The 18,053-nt window shown below is 35.5% G+C and overlaps 1 protein-coding gene across 1 annotated transcript in view; it reads right to left on the reverse strand.

Annotated features, from left to right (window-relative positions):
- The window catches only part of LOC106475461, a 19,552-nt gene extending 5,656 nt beyond the window's left edge, over positions 1-13,896 (reverse strand). Inside the window, exons 1-5 of the mRNA XM_013936142.2 lie at positions 13,746-13,896; positions 9,343-11,167; positions 2,602-2,734; positions 1,018-1,200; positions 292-502 (exon numbers count right to left, since the gene is read on the reverse strand). Of these exons, the coding sequence (XP_013791596.1) occupies positions 292-502; positions 1,018-1,200; positions 2,602-2,734; positions 9,343-11,167; positions 13,746-13,896 (2,503 nt within the window). The remainder of the gene's footprint in view (positions 1-291; positions 503-1,017; positions 1,201-2,601; positions 2,735-9,342; positions 11,168-13,745) is intronic.
- Between the last annotated feature and the right edge of the window lie 4,157 nt (positions 13,897-18,053).

Raw genomic sequence — 18,053 nt, forward strand, 5'->3', positions numbered from 1 at the left:
TTATTATTACTTGAGTGATGCCTAACTGTAGAAGAGAAAGTAATATTCCATTAATGTTTTACACAATGCTCTATCAAAATGTGGTCATAACTATGACCGTGTGTGTGTGTGTTTTTTTTTGTGGTAATTTGTCTATATATTTTTTAAACAGGTGTTAAATTGTGTGTCACAAATTAGAAATATTTTTATTTATATAGAATCAAAATCAAGTCATTGTCACAACATGTATCCTAAATAATTAAAGCAAAAACACAGAGCAAGCTTCAGTGTATGAGAATTTGTTTTTCTCACCTTCCTTCAGCTTTCCACTTTCTGCCGCTTGTCCTGTTGAAAAGATTGTCTTTACGTATATACCCATTTCTCCTTTAGGTGAATCTTTCCCTCCAACAATACTAAATCCAAGACTCTTACATCCTGGGCCTTTTTCAAAAGTCATTGTGTAGACAGATAACTGAGAAGAATTAGGCCTTCTTGGTAAGGAGTCAAAACTGTTTTCAGGTTGCTATGAAAAGTAAAAGTTAAAAGTATATACATATATATATATTTCATATACTAATCTAATTATTTTGAAAAAATAATGGAAAAGTAGACTTACTTTTGAAATGAAAGCATACAAACATGATAGAGGCAGACATTTGTATTGAACAAAGATTCATCAGTCCTTTGATTGCTAAAACAGGTAAATTATAAATTTGCAAAATAATTAATTTAATGTAAAGTGTGGATGGTGAGGTAAAATTGAATTTTATACATAATACACATTATACTTATATTAGTGTACTTATTCTTAATAACACTTTAACTTTTGTTTAACAAATAAAACATTTTTGTTTATGCATGTCTCACTTAGATACATATCTGAACACAAAAACTTAACTCATATCTCACTTAATTTACGGTTTAAATCAACATATTTTATTTCTTGTAAGTCAATAATTTTATCTTAAAAAAAGACCATTATAATGTATTCTATGATACATCTGTACAATAACGCTTGTACGATACAAGCATATTTACCACGTTCTCTGGTTCTTTTGTCTTTTCTAAAGAAAGATGATGCCTTCTATTTTCTCGTTTGTATTCTGGGCTACAATGTTTGTCCACCCTCAAGTTGACATCGAATTTTTGGCTTGTATTCTCCGAGTAGTTATTTGTATTTGTCACTAAAGAAGTTTCACTCAGATGCGATTCCTTGTTCACCTACAACAGTAAAGAGGTCGAATCATCTTTAATGTTACCCTACTTGTTTTATTAAAACAAATACTTATTCTTCCTAGATGTGAAACTAGAGTTTATATTTCTGTTAACATATTAACACTTTGAAACACAAAACTTAATCTGATAATGAAGAAAACTTTTCACATTATGGATGAACCAATAATGCCGATGGAGTAAGAGGCTTTCTGTGTATCTGATATTATTTTTAAGATGAGAAATTTGAATGTTCACAATTCATTAAGGCGTGGTTAACGTCCAAAATTCTTCAAAGTTATCAACAATGTGTTGTAAAATCCTAATTTTCTAAACCAGAAACTAGATTAAAATAGTCTGAAATCCAGTAAACACAATTTAGCAATGGTAACAAATAGGCGATGTATCTGGCGAAGTTTCTTATGAGTGGTGTCACTGTTTTCTGTTCGCAAGATATTAAAGATTTAAATTTCTAGCCATAAGCGTAGGGGACTTGATTTTGACAGGGGGAGGGGAGAAGCAAGTTTTGCCAGAAAATACAAAATCGTCTTTAAAATAATGTACAATAAGGTTTAAAGTCGCTTGAAAAAAACAAAGGTTCCAATGATTTTCATTCAGAACCATACGGCGCTAAAAGGTTAAAAAGGTGCAATTTGCAAATATAAAAGTTATAGATATATACGGAGCTTTTACCAGAATACTTTGGGTGATTTTTGTCCGAAAAACTATTGGGGCCAGAATTCTGGGGGGGGGGGGGATGATCCTGGTTTTCCAATGATATTAATTACAAGGGAATGAAGGGATGTTCCAGTGTTAAAAAATTCTAAATACTCGATCTGAACGCGTCTTTATGATCTAGATTTGTGAATACTTAACTTCTGGAGAGGGCTGTTACATGCTCTTCCCAAAAACAATGAGTTTTTGGTGGCATCATACTACTTACGAAATACCAAACAAAGTCAAAATGCAGATGTGATACATTCCATTCCACCGCGACTTTACATGTGCTGTGGTTGTCACGTGACGTGCATATTCAGAATCGTTTTAATATAAAGTACTCAACCCTGTATACACACACACACACACATATATATATCAGTGGCGTAGCTACCAAGTATGCTTGTATGCTCAAGCATCCATATCATTTTCACACTTTTTTTAAAGACATATAATATATATAGTTAATGCATAAACATAAAATATAAAGAAATACAAAAGTAATGTATTCCCATTCGTTCATTCAAATTGTATATCAATATATCACTGGTTATAACGACTTGTCCCCCAGACTCCCCACTAGGCCTATGCCACAGTATATATATCTATATTTACATACATACATACACTGTTATCATTATTTCTTTTTTTTTAGCATGGTTAGTAAAGCGAATAAGGCCTAGATACACTTACTTTCCGTACCACTACCAAATTAACGCTGGTTTCGAAAGTATGAAGAAGCTGTTGTGCTGCTTCTAAGTCCACACCTTGAACTTTTTTTCCATTAATCATCAACAGTTCGTCTCCTTTCTCCAGTTGTCCACTCCTTGAACACCAGGCAAATAAATAAGACATGTTATTATAATATACTTTTGTGGATATTTTACTTAGAATATTAAATATATTTGACAAGAAAAGGTTTTGAATAACAAATCAAACAAACACAATACGTATGAACATTTATTCATAAAAATTACTTCTAATAATATTGTCCAGAATTTTGAATCAATAGTTTGGTGAGAAGAGGGGGGTCAGAGACTATATTTACAATCCCACTTAGTTTATACATGTAACACAGACTGTGTTAGTTACACGTACATTAACTGAATTTGAAGTTTTAAAACTTTCTACTTATATTTTTATTTACTCTCTTTGTTTTAAGACACTAAAACCTTTCAAAAACAACACAAACTTATAAAAATAACGATATGATTAGTTTATTTAACAAATGGCACGCACTACGTAGTACAATTCGTCAAGAAAACAAGGAGCAGCCATGATTGTTTGTTTGTCATAGAGCAAAGCCACATTGGGCTATCCGCTGTGTCCACCGCGGGGAATCAAACCCCGGATTCCAGTGTTGTAAGTCCGTAAACTTACCACTATCCCACCGGGGGACGAGCAGCCACGACAAACCGCAACAGTCACCAATTTTGTCGTCAGAAAACAAGCTTGTACATACCTAACAAGAATCAGTCGTTATAGGGTTTCATTTACAGATATTCGGAAGAGACCTTTAGTAAATTTCTTGTATATATGTGTGTGTGTGTGTGTATAATTCCAAAATCCTCACAGTTAATAAACATATATCATCCTCTGAATGCCCGATAAGAAAACTAATGTTAACACCTTGTTCGTGTATCACGCATTTCAAACACAAATATTACATGTTCTTGAATATTGAGAGAACAATCAGGGGTTTTATTATTTTGAACAGCATTATTACTTATGGCTCATTTTGTGTTGTTTTTTTTTCTCAATTATATCGTTGGTTCTCATAATACTGAAGGCACATCGTCCAGAAAAACCAGAAAGAATAGCTACGAGGTCCGGTGAAAACGCCAAATAGTATAAAAATGATACTATGTTTTATATTATATACATTGAATGAAGATAAATCATTTTCTGAACAACCCCTGGTTCCTTTGACCTTGAATTCTTCCCGATTTCAGAGTCAAACGACTTAAACCGAAATCTCTACTTAGTTAAAATAAAATATTATATACACACAACAAATTTTCATTTACGATATTTACGTGCACATAAGACTTTTCCCACTCTGCATTATTACTGGTTTAGTTTTTATCTAACCAAAGCATTATATGTGAGTAAAACAACAGCCAAGTTAGAATAAAGGGATCAGTCATATCAACAGAGCCAAGTTACATAAAATGTTAAGCTCTAAACACAAGTAATCTACAAAAACTGCCAAAATGTAATGTTAATATGATTAAGTTAAACTAGCCACACTTGGAACGAACTTGGCTTCTTCTGCTAGATCCTGTTATAATGAAAAAGGAGGGGCAAATTTGCCCTAATCTTGTCTTGTTTAATTTAATCGTTTTAACGGTACATATTTATATATTTCATATAAATTGGCTCTTTTGTTAAATAGAGATATCACATCTTTATATGGCTTATTTCTTTATTCTAATTTAACTGTTTTTTGCTCTTTACATGAAAAGTGTCTTAGTCAGGTATCACAAATATTTGTTTTAAAATGCACTTTTCCACAACATAAAGGTTGATTTGAAATACAATGTATTTATCATTATTTTTTACATAAAAGTCTTCTTTTTAGCAAATAAAGAACTTTTTACCATCTCACATGAAAGGTAAATAGCATTTAGTTACTTTTACCTCATAATAATTTAAATTACGATTATTTTTAATTGTATATTTTAGTCAAAGATGAAAAAATATATTGTTCAACATTGTGCTGCCATCTCTTCGTCAATATTATTACTAATCTTAATTTAACAATGAGTTGAAGCGTAAATAAATTTTAGCAGTATATCAGTAAGTTCAATACATTATAGTTCAAAGTAATCCCTACAGGGTAATGTGCCCATATAATACATACTGCTTTGTTTATTATATGTTATGTATTCTTATGAAACAAGAGGAACTTTTTGATTGATCATTTGTCATCTATAAGAGATATTTAATTTATAATTTCTAAGAGATACTAGCTCTGTTCAGAAACACAAAACGAGTAACAACACAGCATTTATAAAAGCTGATATAATACGTAAGAGTTGATTCTATTTGTTTGAAGTTAAGCACAAAGCTACACAATGTGCTACCCGTGCTTTGCCCCGGTTGTTAGCGTTGTAATTCCACTGTGACAATGGAGGGCAATTTGGTCCAGTATATTTAGTCATAGTAGTGCTTTCTCTATATATAATTTATGTGGATGCTACCATCGGCAGTTAAAGTAATTCTACTGGCAGAATGACAGTCGCATACTTATCCACTTACTTGTCATGTTAGAACTAAGAAGCAAGGGATGGGAAATATGGTAATTTATTCAACCATAAATTAAACGGAATCTGTATTTCAATTTTTGATGCACTCGGGTGATAAATTTGTCCTGAAATTGTTTCAATATATGATCTTAGATTTTTTAAAATCTATACCACGGTGCATAAACAACGAATTTAAATAACTTATAAAATAACATACTATAATCCTTTATCAGTGTTTGGAATTAAAAAATCACTGTAAAACCTTTCTTGTAAAAATCGTTTCTGGTAATGCATATTCCTAGTTTGTAGACCATTGAAATTACATAACTGTATTGGTATTGTGAGTTAAGTAACGTAATTGACTGTCACTCTAATAACACTTCTACCGCTGAAATATGGAGCGTGTTCATTGGCACCGTATTTCTAGCTTCAGACATTTAGATTCGCAGCCCGGCACGCTAACTTCTAGGCCACGCCCGCCCAAAACTTGTTTAAACGTTGTTTCCGACAGATTCATAACTCACAGTTACCCTTTTCACTCTGACCACAGTATCATCTGTCCCAAGAACGTAATAAGTGATAGTTATCATACATGCTGTTCAAACATATATGCAGTAGCAGGATATTAAATTTTTTGTAATGAAAACAGTTAGAAATACAGTACTTGGCTTAGTTATCAATTAAATCAAAATGTATTATAAAATATACCAATTTACTTATAGCACAGGTATGAAAAACATAGATCCTTAACCCTAAACACCAATACGAAATAACTCGTAAAGCTATAAATAAATTGTTTTAGAATTATCGACAAACCGAAAAGAAGTAAATAATTACCTACCAAATGTCAAATTATACTTAATCTTTTTTAGGTTTTACAATGTTGATAAAAATGGAACGAATTAACCCTGAATATGGATATTCTACCTCACTATAGTCAGGGTCTCCTGGGTAATGATTTTATATCGAGCAAACTATAAGTCTCGAATATGTGTTTTTACATACGTCTGATTATCGTAATTATGAGGATTATAAGGTGGCGAAGAAAATAACTCAATCGACAGTGATCTTATAACTTTTGTTAAGCCTATAGAGCTTTATTGTTTCGCCAGCTCATTGCCATATGTGATTTGAATGACTCGATATTCTATACAAGGTTTAAATTAGGAGTGATCCTAATAAAAACGATTTCCTGGAGTTCAGGAATATTTCATGTTTTCAACTGTGTCGATATATTAACACGTTTTAAAACAGGCATTTCAGATTCTCATTCAATGCCATCTGTAGTAATGTTTACAGTGAAAGAGAATCGTGGTACTACCCAGTGGTTTCACCAAACGAAGAATAATTAAGAAAATAAGAAAAACTCGACAAAAAATATTGCATGTGGCAGTAAAGGTGTCGCGTAAATCAAGGTAAGTGGGTTAGGGTGTCAGTAAAAAAAAAGTTTGGAAACCATTGCTTTAATTTGAAGTATGTGTGATTTTTGTATTTTATCATGATATAGTCAGGCGTAGCATTCATATTTAGAAGGTAAATTCTTCTTTGTTTTTATTTTTTTGAGTAAGTTGGTTTGTGCACCAAGCTACTTACGGGTTATATGCGCTACTCATTCCTAATTTTGAAGTGATGGACTAGTAGAAGGGCAGCAAGTCAACACCACCCACCACAACTCTTGGGCTACTAGCACCTGTGAGAGAGAGTAGTGGGATTTGACAGTTACTTTTTATAAGAGTAACTGGCCTCAAAGTGCACAATGCTGTTTTTTATTCTATTATTGTTATTATATTTCGGTAACGAGGAGTGAACTACAGAATTTCGGATCCATAATCCGGCACTCTAACTAGCAGGTGTTTTTGAGAAAGAATGTGGGTTAAGTAGCACACTTCCTGATTTAAATAAAGAGATTATCTTTCTTCTTATGTTGAACACCTGGACCGAAAGTTAGAAAGAACAGTGTACGTAACTGTTTATTTACTTAGAAACACCGAGTCTTCATTATATAAAGTACTCCAAACTGTTTTTATGGAATTTATTTAAGAATTACAGTTTATAATGGATTTAAAAAATCCTTTATATTAATCAACTACTCCTTTGAATAAAGCTTGTCCAATACCACAATTATTACACAAGTTTTTATACTATTTAGTTATAAAATACATAGTTTTTGTCAGTAAATGTAAACAACAACAAAACACACGAGTTATTTTATTTTGTCAGCAGTTCGTAAAGTGTTCGTGTGGCAGGTGTTTGAAAAACAAAACTGAACGTAACGTGTAAAGTTACAGTTTGTGATAAAGAACCATAAGGTCCTAGGCAGGAAATGTGCTGAGCCAACGTCCATGACTGTCTATACCACGCCCTCTATTCTAATACTCACGAACAATACCAAGAGGCATTAAAAAATCAAAACCAGGAAGCTGCAGTAATATGTAGTGAAGGTGGAAGTCTGCGAATAGGTTTCGGTTTTAGCTTGCAAATTAACATGGTACTTTCAATATTAACGTTGCTAGTTTCAAAACTTTCAGTTACCACCACCTTCATCCAGAGAATGATATTTACAAATACGTTAGTTATCGTGAATCTAACGAGACTATTCTGTTTACAATTTCCTCTAAACATTTAGTTTTATTCACGAAACCAGCACGTAAACTGTACCATTTACAAGAACATATACACACTCATTTGCACGAGTGTTGTTATACAGACCAGCTGTATTATTTACAAGTTCTTCTATACGTTTATTCAAACCATTTTGCCCGTAGTGTATTTACAAGAGTATCTACACATTTTGTTCATACAGATAACCTCCGTAAAATAATAATATGCCACCGTATTGAAAAGTAGCGGTGGGAAGAACCACTGTTAGAAATAATCAAGGTATTTTCCAGTTTATGCTCCTTTATATCATTAAAGGGAAGCAAGGACAGGAGTAGGAGGAACCATAGTCAGAGATAACCAAGGTATTTTCCGGTTTATGCTCCTTTATACCATTAAAGGGAAGCAAGGACAGGAGTAGGAGGAACCATAGTCAGAGATAACCAAGGTATTTTCCGGTTTATGCTCCTTTATACCATTAAAGGGAAGCAAAGATAGGAGTGGGAGGAACCATAATCAGAAATAACCAAGGTATTTTACAGTTTATGCTCCTTTATACCATTAAAGGGAAGCAAAGATAGGAGTGGGAGGAACCATAATCAGAAATAACCAAGGTATTTTCCAGTTTATGCTCCTTTATACCATTAAAGGGAAGCAAGAACAGGAGTGGGAGGAACCATAATCAGAAATAACCAAGGTATTTTCCAGTTTATGCTCTTTTACTCCTGTCCTTGCTTCCCTTTAATGGTATGGGAGGAACCACTGTTAGAAATAACCAAGGTATTTTCCAGTTTATGTTTGAAGAGTCAGCTTGAGGTCAGAGAGTAGAAAAGATTTGGTTGTAAATCCCACCAAATTACTTCTAATAATATTGTCCAGAATTTTGAATCAACAGTTTGGTGAGGAGAGGGGGTCAGAGACTATATTTACAATCCCACTACAAACTTAGTTTATACTTGCAACAAAGACTGTGTTAGTTACACGTACATCTACACATTTAGTTTGTACGAATTCTGTAACACAAGTTTTGTTATTTATAGGTTCTTCCAAACATGCGATTTAATCAACAATATTACAGGGACTGTTTTATGTACAAGAATTTATACCACTCAGTTCTACTAATCAAGATTTCCTAACGACCAGTCCTGCTACACTATTACTGACGATACAAATAATATTATCCAGAACACTAATTTAAGAGCGACACAAATTGATGGACTATTTACAAATTCCTTTTAGTTTTCGTCAACCCTGTAACAGACAACTATTTGGAAAATTCAGACAGGTCTAAACTAAAGAAATATAACTTATATTTTAGGTAGAATGCGAAAACAATAGTATATACATCTAGGTGTATTTAAGCCTGAAAAATGACTTATTTTATTATTTAGATAAAACACATAAAAATAAAAATACATATGAATACAATCGAACAAAAACTCTAGCATATATATTACAGACTAGGTCCTTCAGTATAAAAATACCAGATATCATACAAATCTCTAATCTATACATAACATTATGGTACTTCATAAGGAAAACTCAAACTTATAGAGATAATTGTGTATGCGGATTAACTAAATTTTACCTGTCCGCTGGTCCATCCTTCTCGAGTGCCACTATGACATAACCTGCAACATCTCTCTCATCTTCCCTTCTTCTTCTAATATAAATTCCTAATTCTCCCTGCTCGTCTTTCTCTAAAGTAACTCTAAGCGTCTTGTATTTCATATAAGATTCTGAAGCGCCGTATCTATGATTCCCAATCCCCTGTAAGTTTAAGTCGGTGTCTGAAGAAACAGGTTTCGAACTAAGGCCTTCCTCATAACTCAGTGTTGACCCTTTGGACGCGGACCCTTCCGATTTTGATTCAGTGCACAAACGAGACTGTAACCACTCCTTCCTAATGTCGCTAGAGGAAGAAGCCATTTTGTGACCAGCTTTTTTCTGTCTTAGTTGATAATTTAAATCACCACATAAATTGGATTTGCTTGTTTCTTGTTCTGCGTTACCCTTGTGTTCAAGCTTATGTGAAGTATTTGCTGAATTACAATAGTCACGTTTTTCTTGAGCTGTGTCCAGAAACAAAGATGAGTTGAATATACTAGTTCGTTTTGGAGAGATACTTTCGATCTTCTGATAGTCATCAGATTCCGAATTATGTTGCTTTTTCCATCTGTTTCTCAGTAGTTTACGATCCAAAGTCCATGCTTTAAAGTGTCCAAGACGTGTTGGTTCCTTCTTTGTGGCATTTTTAGTTGTTTCTGTGTAATTCGTCACATTATGAGTAGAGTCTGTTATTCTTTCAGGTTTACAAACACTGGTGTTTTCTTTACTTTTCAGGACAAATTGAGACAGAATACCTGATGTCCGTAAACTTTTAACGTCTCCATGAGATTTGGACGAGGCCCGGCTTTCGCTCGTACTTCGAGACCTAATCTGGTCCACGCTTGTGACATTAGATGACACGGAGCTCTGACTTTTAAATTTCTGAAGTATAGCAGCAAATTTCTGGAGATTACCATCTGACGTTTTACGTAGAGGATACATGCAGTTTTCTTTTGATGATTCAGATCGATTTCTTTCACTTGTCCTAAAGATACGTATTAAACTTTTACTAGTTGATGTGGGTATATCTGTTCCCATATTAAAGTCGTGTTGCTTTTTCTCGGCAGTCGAAGAATCGTCGTGAATATTTTTTATACCATCACTTTCATACCCTGACTCGTCAGATCGGTGCTGCACTGAACTTGCCAAGCTAGCATTATCCTCAGCTGTAGAGAAATGATTGAGCGGTTGGCTACTTTCAAATTCCCCGGTCTGTCGTGATAAGTTGTCGAGATAAACTTCCTCTTCAAACACTGTGCCCAGCTGTGATTTAGCCTTAGTCAATTGGTAAGTCGCGCCGTCTAGCGGATTGAGTTGGTCTGTTATGTTATCGCAGCTGACAGTTTTGGTTGGCAAATACGAACTTCCAACTTCTAGTGAGCTCGACAAACGCTCTGTAGATCCAAACTCGTTATCGTGTTCTAACTGCGAATGCTGTGAGCCAACCTCAAGCAAGGCTGACGTCGATATACTACGAAACATCACGCTTTTGTTTGGCCTTTCATCACTCAACACTGTGCTCAACGATGTGTTATTGAGACCCACCCATACGTCTGACTCACGTTCACTATTTACACTATTAACACCGGACACATTCCACTGGAAATCATTGTTCGGCACCTGTCGGGTCCATTTTTGAGTACAGCGATCCATCGATACCTGAGACAACGCTGGTCGCATCAAGATCGGTCCTGATTCATGAAATACGTCTTGTTTAGGACACGATGATTTGTTAGTAGACTTTACCGATACAGCATATTTTAGGGGAGAGGTATGCTTCCTGCCAGGACGTGGAAACGGGAAGCCTGCAATTATAAGAATATAAAGGAAAATGACGTGTATTGTCCTACGGGGAAATTATTTATGCTAGTACTCACTAATCATTTAATGAAAACTCATGAAATTTCTCTGAAAATCACATTATCATACAACAAATTATACAAATCGGAATAATAACAATAAATCACAAGTTGACAATAATAAAAGCATTATTTCTCGATTCTCTTCACGGATGTCGCTTCAAGCATTAGGCGAGTGTGTGCATTTTATATTGTGTATTTTTAGAAGCTAAGCCTGACGAAGCTCATATGTCTGAAATGTAGCAAATAAAACAAGTATACGTTTTTGAGGTACTTTGTAACTTTTTCGAATATTTATTTGAATACCATTCCATATCTTTTGATATTTTTCTGCAGGGACTTTTACTGTAAGTTACATGTTTCGCTACCAATCTGGAAATTGTGAAAGTATATCTATAAACATTTCAGACAAAACCTAGTTATTCAAAATTCAAGTGTCGAGAAGTGAAAGAACGTTTCAAATATCATCCGTAAGTGCTTTAAAATAAAAACCTAAATAATACTAATAGTAAAAAAAAGTCAACAAAACTTAGTTGCCAATAAAAAACAAACAATTGATTTCCCCTCTTTAAATTTGTAATACTCAGCGAAAGAAGGAATGTGTTTGTCTTATCTCAAACTCACAGTGCTGTGTCCATTGCAAATGATAGAACCTCAGATTTTAGCATTGTAAGTGTGTAAACGTACCACTGACCCATCGGAGGATACGAAAGAAGGAAATATTTGTGTAACTTCTGTCGAAATGAGGTTTATATACTACAATGAATACACATTGCATTATTGTACAGCAGTAGATGATATTACCCTAAATAATTTTTATAGTTAAGATTCGACCACCCAAAGTTGCAGAAATATTGGAAATCAAAAGGCTTAATATTCTTGATAAAATCAATAGAGATTGCAGAAGGAAAATTGTCTATTTTATACCTTCTGTAGTGTTAAGCCTAACGTTTTATATGTTTCTTCCTGGATTATGAAGAACTGTGGAATAATAATAGAAACAGTCCTGTGGTTAGTGAGAAAAGGTGTAAGAAGGAGATGAGGGAGAAGTCGGTGTAAAATTAGTGAATTATATATTTCTGTATATATATACATTACTCAAAAAATTTGTTGCAGTTTATTTTGTGCTGATGTATTGACGGCATCAAAGACGTAGGCTTAACTCCTTGTTTTACACCGTTCTGGCGATAGCATTGCCTCCTTACCTATTAATCACAGCAAACTTAAGTAAGAGGCTAACAAATGTGGTGATCTTGGATTTTTATGTGTTTTTTTTGTTAAGCGCAAATCTACACAATGGGCTATTTGCTCTGCGCACCGCTTGTATCGAAACCCGATTTTTAGCACTACAAGCCCTCAGATTTACTGCTGAGCCACCGGGAGGTGGGGGTGCTTGATATGTCACGCCATGTATTATTCATTCTTTGTGAATTTAAGTCTGCACTGAACCATGTACCTTACATTTTAATTTTTCAGCTTCATCATAAATATTGAGAAAAGTTAAAAATAAAAATTAATTTGCATATTATCTAATACATAATAATACATTTCGAACTGTTCAAACTTTATTTTTAAAATTAATTTGCATATTATCTAATACAAAATAATACATTTCGAAGTGTTCAAACTTTATTTTTAAAATTATCATCATCATCAACAAAAATCTTTTAATAATTATTGCGTTGGTAAACTGATATCTCAAGCGTTAGCCCAGTTATACCTATTCTGAATTTATGCAATAAATACATATACAACGCTATCTCCAAAAATGTATGTTGGTATTAAATATTAAAAATTATATTCTTGAGACTAAGAGACAGCATGTGTGTATATTTCATTGTAGAAATTATATGTATTAAAAATTTCCTGGTAACATTCCGAAAGATTAGGAATATCGGTTCTGAATTGTTTGAAATCATTATTGATTGATCTGCACGTGTAACGCAGGAATGCTGTGATATGTTTGTGGTGTCTCGCAGATGACCAACAAAGTAGAAAAGTTAGGCCCGCTAACAACTGGAGGCTCTCGGGCTTTGGCGTATATTTCATAACGAGTTGCCACAGAGAAGTCACAGGATTTATAAACAGAACAAATGTTTAATGACAATCTTACGGTTTAAAACACAAATAATAATGCACTACAATACATCAAACAGCTATACTGCTCATAGTCGGGCAAGTGATCTTGAGTTTGTGTGTAAATAAAGGGTGTGGGACTAACAAGAGCGATGAAGACTATAATAAACAAATGAGCTCCAGTTAGTGTGGGTTCTTCCCCAAGTAACGTAGGTCAGAGCAGTGGTGCACGAACTTTTTTTATGGCGCCCTTTTCTAAATATGCGTTTTTTGCCCCCCCCCCCACAACGTATAAAAATAAAACAAGTCTTAAAATGGTACGTAACATAAGCCAAGCAGTTTCATTTTACTCACCAATTTAGTGTGAAGGATGGGCTTGAGCTTGAAATAAGATGATATACATTTTTGGCTCAATTGTTGACACAACAACTCAGATATCTCCCTTTACCTGGATGTTTTGTTTTGATTGCTGCCAAGTATGTTGATGTGAAAGACAAAAACACTTTCACCATCCAGAAGTTCCCAAGAGCATTTGAATTGAATCCTGCCTGAATAGTTTTATCATTGGATAGTTCTATGAGATTTTCTTGAGCTGCCATTGACAGATGAGAAGTTATGGTGCCATTAAATGAATTCCAGATCCAATCGTGTTCTCCTGTTGATTTTTGGAATTGCTCTGAAAATTGACACTGAAGTTTTTCGAGTTGAGTAGAAATAACGTCACGAATAAAACTATTATTATGTCTCTGCAGAGAGACTTCCTGATTTTATATTGTTTTTTCTCCTTCTAAACACTTTTCAATCGAATGCCAATCCTTTATTCCTCGGCAGATTGACTTCAAACTTTGTAGGGTTATACCCTGGTACAATACGACCAGACACCTTTTTTTCTTCTTTAGGCCTTAAAGATTTTATGGGATAAAAGATCAAACAACCCAAAAATATATATTTTGAGCTCTGTACAATTTACAGCAATCAAGAGGAAAATTGACACAAATATAAATTTTCATGTACCCAACACAATGACATATGAAAAAGTTCTATTTGCCGCACCCAGAAGTGATCAAGGCTCCACCCCTTCTCACATCCATCTTTCAATAAGCTATCATGAACCTCATGAGGTCCAATTGAGTCATTTCCAGGTTTTACTCAGCAACGGTGGAACTATAGTGATGAATGTGGCATACATCCAGCAGTTCCTCTGAATGGTTTAATCCCTAGAAGGTGAGACCCCCTTACACTGCTAGATAAGTGGACAAGTGTCTGGCTTGCTGTCATTACTCCTCACTTGGTAGCTGTGGTCCTCACTCGCTTGGTTGTCCTGCTAGAGTCTGCCTTGTCTTAAACTTTTCTGGTAGGTTTTCTTAGGGCTAGCACTTTACCTCACAATGGTACAGATCATCTGTTTCTTTTGTTTCACCTCAACTGGTCCCAGTTGTTGAGCAAACTAGGAGCTTGGTCCTGCTGAAGGCAACACACTCATGGCATGGAAGTCTTTAAACTCTTCAGTAGCAGCTCAGTTCTTGACCATCACACAAGATGTCAGCACCAGGTCATTCACTGACTCAGTTAGCCCTCCCATATGAGCCTCAGTGAGCCCTTATGAGTCCATTCTTACCACAGTTTTGGAATGAAGAAAGCTTTGGAACTGGCATTGGAATGTTAGAAGAGAAACATTGAAATGCTATTCAGCTCAGGGAAAAGTTCAAATGTGCATAAGAAAGACTGATGTGACTGGAGCTTCACCTTAAATATTGGAAGTCTGAGTTCAAATGTAAATACTGACCAAGTTCTAATTGGTCAAAAGTCTAGCCACGTCTATAGGTTAAGAAAGTTTTAACACCTGGCTACAACCTGGAAAGAGGCACTGGTCAAAGGACATGTCTACAGGTCTAATGTATATTTACATCCCACCTTTTCAGTAGAATATGTGTTTGAGGAACTAGTGGACTTCCTGACCTCCAAACTTCCCAAGGTTTCCATTTGACCAGCTATCTCTTGATGTGCTACCTTTTATTGTACACACCTGTCAACTAGAGTATGTACGCCATACTCGCCACCACAGCCACTTCCTTAATCTCACTTCTGTCTGTCGTACCAAAAGTGCTCAGGTTCAATTGGAAGGAATAGGGGGTCGAGGCTACAAGGTTCCTACACAGATGAGCTGACTTGGGTAAAGCATGCCAAATTCACCTTTGACCATTAGCCCTTGCCAATGTTTTCATTTTCTTCTCTTGAAACTTCTTTTAATTTACAAATTGTGTAATAGTCAGGGTATGAGTTACAAGGATTCACTGCATGGGTGATACCTTCCATCTTCTTCTATTACACTTACAACCAGCAGTTTCATGCCTCAAAACTTTATTTTATAATGGGACAATGTTAAGAAAGTATTTGGTAAAATTGTTCGTTTTTTAAAACCTGCCACACGAGCCAGCTCAGAATCGTTTAGTGCTCAGCCTAGGATGGTCAATAGGGGTGGGGGTCATTTGGGAAACTGGTGATTTATTTCAATAGATCTCAATGAATGAAGCTTGGCACAACTTCTAAGAAAACTAAATATTAATGAAAATATAACACGATGAAATCTATATGGATTGTACTATGGTGGTACTATAATGGGCATTGTAACATCTTTCTTATATTTACTATTCATTGTAGATATGGCATTTTAAGTTTGAGAATTGCTAGGGATATAATCTTGTAATGCATCGCGCATCTGCTTCAACTTCAATACTGCATCCTTGAGCTTTACTGTGCTGTTAGTTTCACAAAATATTGAGGCCAATAATTTTTTATATATGATTCCAATCCCCACATTTGGAGTTAGTGATATTATTGTGCCTGTTTTATATATTTTACTGTCAATGAAATAATCAATTGACGAATCTCCAATTCAGCTTGTATGTGAAATCGATTTGGATATATTTCAATAAGTTCTTCCATCTTCTGACTCTGATCCATGGTTTAGCTTAATTGTTACACATAAACCATCACATTCACAATAACATCTAGCACATTTCAAATGTGTTTCATTTCTACATCGTTTTAACTTTACATTTACAAGTTAACTTCTCCATGTCGACTCTGATGGTCTTGGATCAGGTCTCTATTGTAGTGTACAGATGGATCGCTCAGCACCAGTAATTACAAAACAACAAGGGACTTCATTCTTCGTCAGACACGTGACTTTCTGACTTGCTTACTGGAAAGGAAACAGTTCATTTCAACCACATAATATCATTTGTAAATACAGATGTACTGTTATTCCCTGTTCTACATACTCTCATGAAATCCTGGGTTTGATCTAGCTGACCTTCCTATAAAACATCAATTCTCTGTTGCACAGGAGAAACTGGTGGATAACTTCTGCAGTACATCCATCTTTCTGCGAGTGACATTTTCTAGGCAGAACAAGAGATCTACCTCTCCTCTAATATCTACTCTGTCACTATTTTCCAGTAAAAAGTCAGTATCAACTGGCTAGAGTGATGGTCTCATTTGGGGGACTTAAAAAATTGCAAGGTCCACTGGTGTTATTACTACTTTTGTTCAATCAGGAATTCAACTTTTTGCCCTTGTACCGTCACAAATATACCAAACTCCACCCAGCCCTAATAGAACTCGGCTGTCCACTTAATTGTGTGATGCAAGTATTCCACTGTCCTCCCCTAAGCTGACCCGACTTTGGCTTCATCAATTTTCCAGAAGAGTTGCCACAGAATTCATTGTTTGTTGTTGATTATCCTGGACTTGATGATTTGGCCAATACCAATAATCTTGCTTAATTTGCTGCTTGGCAAAGTAGTGGTATTATGGGTTAGAAGGCATCTGCTAGGATAGCTGGAACCAACCACCCTGTGTTCTTTGCTGCTCAGCAAGGTATGTGCAGCTCTTTTACCAACGCATCATTGCAGCAACATCATTGGTATTGACTGTAGCCAATAGGTGGAGCTGGATATCACTGCCGATATACTTGAAACAACTGTGGGTGCACACAGTGCCAGGATATGTGAGAGGCTGGTTAACTTTTGGTATGGATCTAGCCCCATGTGGTATAGGTACCCGAGTATGTTGGTTTGTCTGAGGTGTACTATGTTCTGTCAGGCTTTTTCTCTGTTTAAATTAAAGTGAGGATGTCCCTCACACACAGGTATTTCTTCATGGTTTCTATGAGGAGACACTCAGTGAGCTTGTCTATGAATATATCCTTCTGATTTATAGATGTCATTGCCAGGTAGTCTTCCCGTGCAACTAGCACAGGCCATTCTTACAGGTGGCTAGTCCTTCAGTGTTAGCCATTTTCTGAGGCTTGAAGTCAGCCTAATGGAACACAACCGATTCTTGAGTCTATTCATCTGTTTGGCCTCATTATGTGTTGCGGGCCAAAGCCTTTCCCTTGGCTGAGATGTCGCCAATGACATGGGTGCTGAGCAACTGACATACTCAAGGATGCCAATACTTGGATAGGCTATCTGTCTCTGGTCCAGGTCAGCATGGCAACAAGCTGTTTAGAGCAACTCATTGTATGTCCTTCTGTGACCCCAGGTATCATCACGAGCCATGGGCAACATCAGAGAGGTTCACTATCTCATGGTTCACAGTATTTGCTTATGGGTGTCTACTGTCTCACCTGTTTGTTTGAAGTTAAGCACAAAGCTACACAACGGGCTATCTGTGCTCTGCCAACCACGGGTATCAAAACCCGCTTTCTAGCGTTGTAAGTCCGTTGACATACCGCTGTGCCACCGGGGGC

The sequence above is a fragment of the Limulus polyphemus genome, unplaced genomic scaffold (assembly GCF_000517525.1).
Source record: "Limulus polyphemus unplaced genomic scaffold, Limulus_polyphemus-2.1.2 Scaffold8613, whole genome shotgun sequence".
In the NCBI taxonomy this organism is placed as follows: Eukaryota; Metazoa; Arthropoda; class Merostomata; order Xiphosura; family Limulidae; genus Limulus; species Limulus polyphemus.